Genomic DNA, 9,127 nt, shown 5'->3' with positions numbered 1-9,127 from the left:
CTATCTGTACCAATGTACATCCTCTGGTCTAGCCAGATTTGTAAAGTAGAATTGGGATCGTGATAGTGTGTGGGGGGGGGAGCATTCAAGAACTAGAGGAAAGTTACATGTTTCATCGTTGCTACCCTGCACCCTGATTGGTTCACCTCCTCCCCAAAACCCTTCAGGGTATGCGATTTTTTTTCAGCAGCGTTCTGTTCTTCACCATGTCATCCCTGACAGTTGCTGTTTACTCTTTATTAACATACTTAGCAATAAACAGGAACCTCAAGTACATTGGGGTTTTTCCTTTGAAAGCTCGCCTTAGCTTCAATCCAAAGCTATTTCTTTTTTCTTTCTTTTTCAATTAATCAGTTTATTGGGGGGCTCTTACAAATCTTATAACACTCCATCATTCAGTAGTATTAAGCACACTTGTACGTATGTGCCATCAACATTTCCACAACAATTTCTTTCTACTTGAGCCCATAGTATCAGCTCCCCTTTTTTTCCCCTTCCTCCCCGCCAGCTATTGCTTCTTACAGTATCTAGAAAATGTTCTAGAAACACCTCTATACTGCATGGCACAAACTAACAAATGTTCCACTTACTAACAATAAAATCATATTCCTAGAGTGTTTTTTGTGTGTATTTTTTAAAGAACTAGAATAACAAATTAGGCTAAACCCCAGATTTGAGAAATCAGGAAAACGAAACAGCAAGAAAATGACTCTTCCAAGTTCGCAGGACTAATATGTGTCAATGTAAAGTCGAATCCAGACCTCACAATTCCCACTCTGGTCAGTTGCTGGCATGAAAATCCAGTGTCTTTACATTTCTAAAAACCCATTGCCATTGAGTTGATTTTGACTCATAGCAACTCTATAGGGCAGAGTAGAACCATAGGGTTCCTGAAACTATTAATCTCTACAGAAACAAACTGCTCACTCAGACCACCCACCTTTTATTTAGCAGCTCACTGCTTAACCCTCGGTGCCACCAGGGTTCTTGTCATTTATTTTATCAGTTCTCAGACTTATGTATTCATGGAATATTGTCTCATTCGTCCTATTCCAATACCGAGTAATGGTGGATTTCAAATTTGCATTAAAAATAACTAGTTGTAAGAATTCATGTGAATTTCTTTCTCTCCCATATATATTTTTAAAGTTTGGGTCTTTGTTACTGCTTATTGGCAATGGGCAGTTAGCAAGTGATGAAAACAATATTAATATTAAAAACAAAAAGCATGAACTACTGTCCCCAAGTTACTGTTGTAACTTTTACAATGTGTTCATATGGTGGCCCTGGTTTCTGTTGTATATTTAGAAATACTTATTCAAAGCCTAAAATAAGTTAGGCAGTTGTGCTAGGTTCTTGTGACTGAAAAGTAAGATTTCATCTCACAAATGCTTATAGTTTAGAAGTGGTTAACACAAAGGGGTTAGCAGTGGTCACTTCCTGGACAAGAGAGACAGGAAAGAAAGACTTCCTGGAAGTCTTTGGACATGTCCATTGGCCGCTTTTTTTTTTAGTGAGTATGTTTTCTGCACATAAAAACATGAAACAGTGTTCACTGGGCAAATGGGAGGGCCGTTTCTAATTAGAAAAAGCTTTGTCAACAAAAAGGTAGACGCCTCGCTCCCACTACCATGACCCCCGCTCCCACTACCATGACTCGAATTCGACCTTGCAAGTCAGGCTAGACCAGAGGATGTACACTGGTACAGATAGGAACTGAAAATCCAGGGTGGATGAGCCCTACAGGACCAGTGGTGTGAGTGGCGAAACAGGGAGGGTAAAGGGAGAATGGGTAGGAAAGAGGGAACCGATTACAAGGAACTATATGTGACCTCCTCCCTGGGGGACAGACAACCAAAAAGTGGGTGAAGGGAGACGTCGGACAGGGCAAGATATGACAAAATACCAATTTATAAACTATCAAGGGCTCATGAGGGAGGGGGGAGCGGGGAGGGAGGGGAAAAATGAGGACCTAATGTCGGGGGTTTAAGTGGAGAGAAAATGTTTTGAGAATGATGTACAAATGCGCTTTACACAATTGATGTGTGTATGGATTGCGATAACAGTTGTATGAGCCCCTAATAAAAGGTTTAAAAAACAAAAACAAACAAAAAAACCCAAAAAGGTAGACGGCCTGGCATGTTCTAGAACTCACCACCATGCCAGATGACTAGAGGGCACTGAGATTGAGGGCCTAATGGGAGATTGAGCCAGCAACAAAACCAAGACAGACCCTTTTGCTGATAACTTTGAACTTTATTTTTTTCAAAATAAATGGAATGGGAATCCATCAACAACTTTTTAAATGGGGAAATAACTGATTCTGAGTAGTGTTTACTTCTATAAGAAAATTCTGTGCTTTAGTAAGTGGTAAACTTGAGTGTTGTCAGTTTGAGGCAGGAAATTCCGATCATTTGGAAAATTAGTATAATGATTCAGGCAAAGATGAAGAACCTGGAGTAATTAAAGCTATAATAATAGAGATCGACAGGAAGACGAATCTAAAGAAATTCACTGATGAGAAGTAATCAAAAGTAGCTTCCCAGTTTGGGGTTTGTATGTCTAGAAAGAGGTACTAGTCACCATAACGGCAATATGGAGAGGACATACTGGGATGTGTCCCTTAATGAGGTAGATTGCTGGGAGAATCTCTTGGGTGTGCATGTAGTTAGCTAGTAGACTGTCGGATATGTGGGACTACAGATAAAATTTGGGGAGCCAGCAGTACCGAGGTTCCTCAGAACATTCAAGGCTAGAAGTCCTAGCCTGGAATCTAGTTATTTGGAGTTTTCCAAAATACTGTGTGTGTGGTATTTGTGAGAGGGTCCATAGAGATCTCAAAAGAGATGAACCCTATTTAATGTGAAAAAAAGGCCCAAGGACAGAGCTGCAGTTGTCTGCACTCAGCGATGGCCAGCGAAGCAATCTCAGCAGAGGAGGAAAAGGAACCAGAATGTGGAGAGATCTCCTTATGTAAGGGCAGCAGTGGTTGATGCTCCAGGACGCCAAGTAAGTCAGGACTGAAGAGTTCTTTGGTTTGACCTCTGGAAGATTGGTATAATTGTTCCTAATGAACAAACGAGTAAAATATGTTTGTAATTAATGATACGACCCACAGAAACACCACGGTTTCTAAGAATTGTAAGAACTACTTCCCTGTAATAAAGCTCAGATACCTTAGCCAAGTAGTGTTCAAAGCTATCTAAAAGCTGGTCTTGCCTTTCCATTACTGTTTTACTCTCACTTCAACATTCCAAACTTTAAAGTCACTCAAATCCATCTCTTCATTATTTTCTTAATAAAACCAAAAATCCTTTGCCATTGTGTGGACTCAGGGAGCCCCTATAGGACAGGGTAGAACTGCCCCATAGGGTTTTCAAGGCTGTAGTATTTATGTAGTATTATGCAGATGGCTCCCTCTCCCATTGAGCTGATAGTAGGATCAAACTGATGACCTGTCAGTTAGCAGCTGAGTTTTTTAACCAATGCAGCACCAACACTCCTTTGTTTTCTAGATACGTCACACAAATAGTAGTTCAAATCTCCTGCTAGTGTTTTTCCTCCTGTTGTGTTCCCAGCCCAACACATTATCAGTTTTCCTATGTTCTTTGCTATACTTCCTTAGTGTCTTTTTTCTGATTGTCTGGCTTATATTGATTTTCCTCTTTCTTTATAATTAAGTGGTATTTGTTGTAATTGCTTGGGCATTTTAAACGTTATTTCCTTACACTGCTTTTTCACGTATTAGTGCCATCTTTCCCCAATGATATTATTTTAACTCCGAAATGCTAATGATATCTTAACATACATCATACCCATAAGTGCCTGAACGTTCATATACTTGTTTCAGATCCTAAAATATTTATGTGAATTTAACCTAAGTCAAACACAGTGTGGGGAAATGTCTATAAGAAGGAAAGAAAAACCATTCCAAATTACATAACAATGATCTAGGATCATTTTTACAACTGAACTCCATTGCTGTAGGTCATCAAGAGTTAATTACAGATCAGAATAGCATATACTTACAATCTGGGAGAGGACGACTTTTATTTGGAATTTTAGGTATCATTAATTGAACGTATTTCCTGAGTCAAAGTTATTTTGTATGTAAAATTAACTCATTTTCACAATAAAAATACCTTTTTTGGTATTAAAAGATAAAAATTGCTTATAAAATTCAAACATGTCTACAAGTAGAATTTAAAAACTAATATTTCTATTTTTGTCAAAGGAATTCCTGTTTTTTAAGCATGTCTAGTGCCTCCCATAAATTAAGTGTAGGTACCAGTATTTAACATATTATTTGTTGGACGTATTAAAAACGTAGGCACTAAAAGTGCAACTGATTCATCCTAGATTAAAGACTAGAATAACTTATTTTTGGAGAAAAAAAATCTTACTAATTGAGGTAAAATTCAAAAGCAGGATGATTGGTAGTTTTTCTGGAGGGTTCTTTTTAATAATCTGACTTATATACAGTATTTGTTTATTGGCAACATTTAGTATAACCAGGACAATGATAGAGGAAATTGTAGCTCTGACCTACAGGGTCACTGAATCACAATGGACTTAGTTGCAATGAGTAGGTAAGTTAATAAATAATTGGTGTGCAGATTCCCCCACCAGCTGCCCCCAATTATAATAATTACCTGACATTCAGAAGGGAAATCCTTTACTTTAATGTTACTTGAATGTATTATGTCTAGGATATTTTTTTTCCTGGAAGTCACAATATATATTTCCATGAAAGTAAAGTTTTGTATATATCCTGACACCATAATTTAACTTCTCTTTTTTTAACAGAGAGAGCATATTTTGACAAATTTTCACAAAGAAGCAAAGTTTGGAGTCACAAGGATTACTGGTTGGCCCATTAGATTGTATTAAGAACGTTAAGATTCCGTTTAAGAAGAAAAAGAAAACGTATCCCCAACCCATTTTCTACCTACTTATAGGACAGATAGAATTGCCATATAGGGTTTCCAAGACTATAACCCTATACAGAAACAGACTGCCACATTTTTCCAATGGAGTGGCTGACAGGTTTAATCCAGCAGCCTTTAGCTTAGCGGTGAGTGAGTGAGTGCTTAATCACTGTCCCACCAAGGTCCCCTAAAATGCAAATAGTGGGGGACAAAATAAGCTCCCTTACTAGCAAAGTGACTTGCTTCTGTAGAGCTGTCTCACAGCTGTCTCACAGCGTTCCTCATCCCAATTTGTACCTCAGCAGTATTTCAAATAGCACGTCTTAGACCTTCCAGATCACTCAGAAGCCTTTTATGAATATTAAAATGCTCCCACAGACACCATAGTTTATAATAGTTATTTTTTCAGAGAACAGCAGAATGTATCCTAACTAATATGTTTTAATCAGTATTTATGAATTATAATGATAACTAAAAACTATAGGATGCAGTTTAATCACTTTACTATATCAGGAGGCATTTTATAGTCTTGTTTTACCTCACAGCATGAGGCCACATCTTTAGTTATTATTCCAGAGAAACAAAATTTGTGAAATGGAGGGATTATACTTTAGAATTTTCTCTTATATGTATTTAATTACCTTCATCAAAAGAAAGGTCAAGTCAATGGAGTGAAGTGACAAGATTTCTAAGTACCGTGGTGGCCAGCAGCAGCCTGAGGGATAAATAAAAAAGACTTCTACTTTGGTAGACTGATTGATTGCCTACTAATCTTATCGGGAATGAGTACAATTTAGGTAGTATACCTTCTCCAGAACAGTCTAGTGGAAAATTGCACAGATGAGCCATATGTGCAATTTTAAGTTTTCTAGGAACTAAAACAAGTGAAGCAGTGTTAATTTAATGCAGTATGCCCAAAACAATATCATTTCACTATTATGTGAGTTACATGATAACTTGCATATACCTCTCTAGCATATTCCATGCCCAAACTCATTCTTATCCTTTTCACATTAAACATTCTTAAAACATTAGAGACATTTTACAACCCCCCTCCCCTTTTGTACTTAGTCTTTGAAATTTGTTTTTGTACTTAGAGCACATTGCAATTACCCATATTTCAGGTGCTCAGTAATCACACGTGGCTAGTAGCAACTATATTTAACAGAACATCTCTAGAGGATCTATGGAATGTGTGTCCATGGTGTTAAGAAATGCAACGTCCCTTACAGCTAGTGTATAATATTAAGAAACAGACCTTAGAAAATACCAAGTAAGCCACTAGTCTAAGTCATGAATTGCTAGCCTTGGGACCACCTATTTCCATGAACAAGATACTTTTTCGTTTAACCTAGTCACCATTTAGTTAAAATATTCATAAATTTCAGTATTTTTTAATCTATTTCTCCAGATAATCCTTTCTGGCTTATTATTAGCCATGTTGTATGTACCACACCTAATTTCTGTACATATTTTAAATAATAGAGAGGAAAATAATTTTGTTTTTATGACTTGTAGTTAGCTAGCAAGCTATAACTCTTTGCATATTCTGAATTGTGTTAAGAAAAATGATCATAAATGCCTTTAAGATACTTCTATCATTGAGACGACCATAATCTGATTTGCCTTTTCTTTTGTATTTTAAGGACATGGAGTATTATCTTGTAAAATGGAAAGGATGGCCAGATTCTACAAATACTTGGGAACCTTTGCAAAATCTCAAGTGCCCATTACTACTTCAGCAATTCTCTAATGACAAGCATAATTTTTTATCTCAGGTGAACAAAGGAAAAGCAATAACTCTCAAAGACAATAATAAAGCTTTGAAACCTGCCATTGCTGAATACATTGTAAAGAAGGCTAAACAAAGAATAGCTCTGCAAAGGTGGCAAGATGAACTCAACAGAAGGAAGAGTCATAAAGGACTGATCTTTGTGGAAAATAACATTGACTTAGAGGGCCCCCCTTCGGACTTCTACTACATTAATGAATACAAACCAGCTCCTGGAATCAGTTTAGTTAACGAAGTTACTTTTGGTTGTTCGTGCACAGATTGTTTCTGTGAAAAATGTTGTCCTGCTGAAGCTGGAGTTCTCTTGGCATACAATAAAAACCAACAGATTAAAATCCCCCCTGGCACTCCCATCTATGAATGCAACTCAAGGTGTCAGTGCGGGCCGGACTGTCTAAACAGGGTTGTACAGAAAGGCACCCAGCATTCTCTCTGCATCTTTCGAACTAGCAATGGCTGTGGCTGGGGTGTAAAAACACTGGTGAAGATTAAAAGAATGAGTTTTGTCATGGAATATGTTGGAGAGGTATGTCCAGCCCAGCACATAGAAAATTGTGTGCATATAAAATTTGCAAGTTTTAAAAACAACCTCTTTGCACCAGTAGCATTTATGGTGTTATATTTTTATAATTGCAGTTATGTGGAGATACACTTGCAAGTTTGTGAGAAGAGTTCACTGGCATAGTTAAAAATATAAACTAGTGCATGAGCAAAAAGGTATCTATGATGATGAATGAAATGGATCTGTATTTTAGCAAGCATTCCTTCGTAGTCAGTGAAACTGGCATTTGTGTATTTTAAAGTGGGGCCACTGTGAAAATTGGATCTAAATAGATGCTCTAATTGAAACTTCTGAGTTGTAATTTTTTTTCCTCCTCCATTTGACAAATAGTTGATTATAGTTGGCAAAACCGTTTTATGTCAACACAAAAGATAATGTAGAGTGGATCAATGCTTCATAAGCAAGTATTTTAAAAGCATTTTTTTTATTCACCAGAAAATTCAAGCTCTATCCTAATAGCTCAGATACTTTAAATCATGAAAAGCGGTCTCTAAATTGCCTTACAAATACTAGCAAATTTATTTTTATACAGAGAAAAATAATGTAAATATGCCTATATGCCTACATTTATATAACTATACAAATGGTATTTGCTATATTACTTTCCTAAGCACTTCATATGTAACTCATTGATCTTTTCAACTCTATGTGATGTAATACTAGCATCTTCATTATTGTAGGTGAGGACGCAGGCTCAGAGAATCAGGCAACTTGCCCAAGGTCTCATGGTAAAAATTTAGTCAAGATTCAAAACCCAAATTCCAGTCAATGTTTTTGACACACACCAAATTGCCTCGTCCTGAGTGAGGATTCAGCTGTGACTGGGAAAGTCTATACACGTGACTGCACAGCTGGAGTGGTCCAATCTGATGGGTTTTAGTTATTTGGAATTCCAGCATCTCTACTTATCAGTATTTATCTACAATTCTGAAACTAGATTACGTGTTTGTTTTAATAGCAGTTTTCAAAGAGTGGCAGATTATGATAAATTGCTATTGATACTAGTACAATCAAATAGGCTTAATTAATATAACAGCCAAATTTCCTTGACACCATGAGTCACTTGAGCCATTTTTTGGCTTCTTGAGCTGAGCCTTTGATGGTGGTATTCTTAAGATGAGCCTTTGATGATGGTATTGAACTATATAGTTTTATGAAAACTCCACAAAACTTAAGCCTTTCACAATCAAATGCAAATTTAACATAATCTTTCCCCTTTTTTGGAACAAATTTCCATTTGTAATTAGACACAAAAATATACTTTGAGAGCATATTTAGGACATAGACATGTAAATTTAATTTTGCACTTAATGATGTCCTATAGGTCTATAGTTGTTTGGCTCTTTGAACATCTTAATAAATTATAATGACAGCCGTGAAATGGTTTAGCTTGTCTATTGTTGGACTGTCTCAAATCCTGTTTGAAAAGTTGTCATTTTTGTGCCCCATCATTTCTTCTCCATTCACTGTCCCACCTCTTGCCAACTAACTCTTCTAGAATAGTGTGAAAGTGTGCTTTGATGGTAACACTTGAATCTCCCACCTACTTAACATTCGTAGGCATCGATACATGAGTGAGCTTTGGCAAATTGTCTGCCAAGTTTGTTGGTTTTCCATTGCTTTGCAGATTTACAGATGAATGTTTCATCCGTTTAGCAATATCTAAACACCTTATATATTGTAGTTTTTTTCTTTCAGGTAATCACAAGTGAAGAAGCTGAAAGACGGGGCCAGTTATATGACAACAAAGGAATCACGTATCTCTTTGATTTAGACTATGAATCTGATGAATTCACAGTGGATGCAGCTCGATATGGAAATATATCTCATTTTGTGAATCACAGT

General features: G+C 36.8%; 1 protein-coding gene across 2 annotated transcripts in view; it reads left to right on the top strand.

The window, feature by feature from the left end:
- The window catches only part of SUV39H2 (SUV39H2 histone lysine methyltransferase), a 24,095-nt gene that overhangs the window by 11,233 nt on the left and 3,735 nt on the right, over positions 1-9,127 (top strand). For both annotated transcript variants that reach the window (XM_045285636.1, XM_045285635.1), the window contains 2 exons: positions 6,575-7,246; positions 8,981-9,127. In XM_045285636.1, coding sequence (XP_045141571.1) covers positions 6,578-7,246; positions 8,981-9,127 — 816 coding nt within the window. In that variant the 5' untranslated portion in view covers positions 6,575-6,577. The remainder of the gene's footprint in view (positions 1-6,574; positions 7,247-8,980) is intronic.

The sequence above is a fragment of the Echinops telfairi genome, unplaced genomic scaffold (genome assembly GCF_000313985.2).
Source record: "Echinops telfairi isolate 266 unplaced genomic scaffold, ASM31398v2 ScPeMD7_7474;HRSCAF=8512, whole genome shotgun sequence".
Lineage (NCBI taxonomy): Eukaryota > Metazoa > Chordata > Mammalia > Afrosoricida > Tenrecidae > Echinops > Echinops telfairi.
Note: the sequence above shows the minus strand (reverse complement) of the source record. Positions and strands in the feature narration are given on the sequence as shown.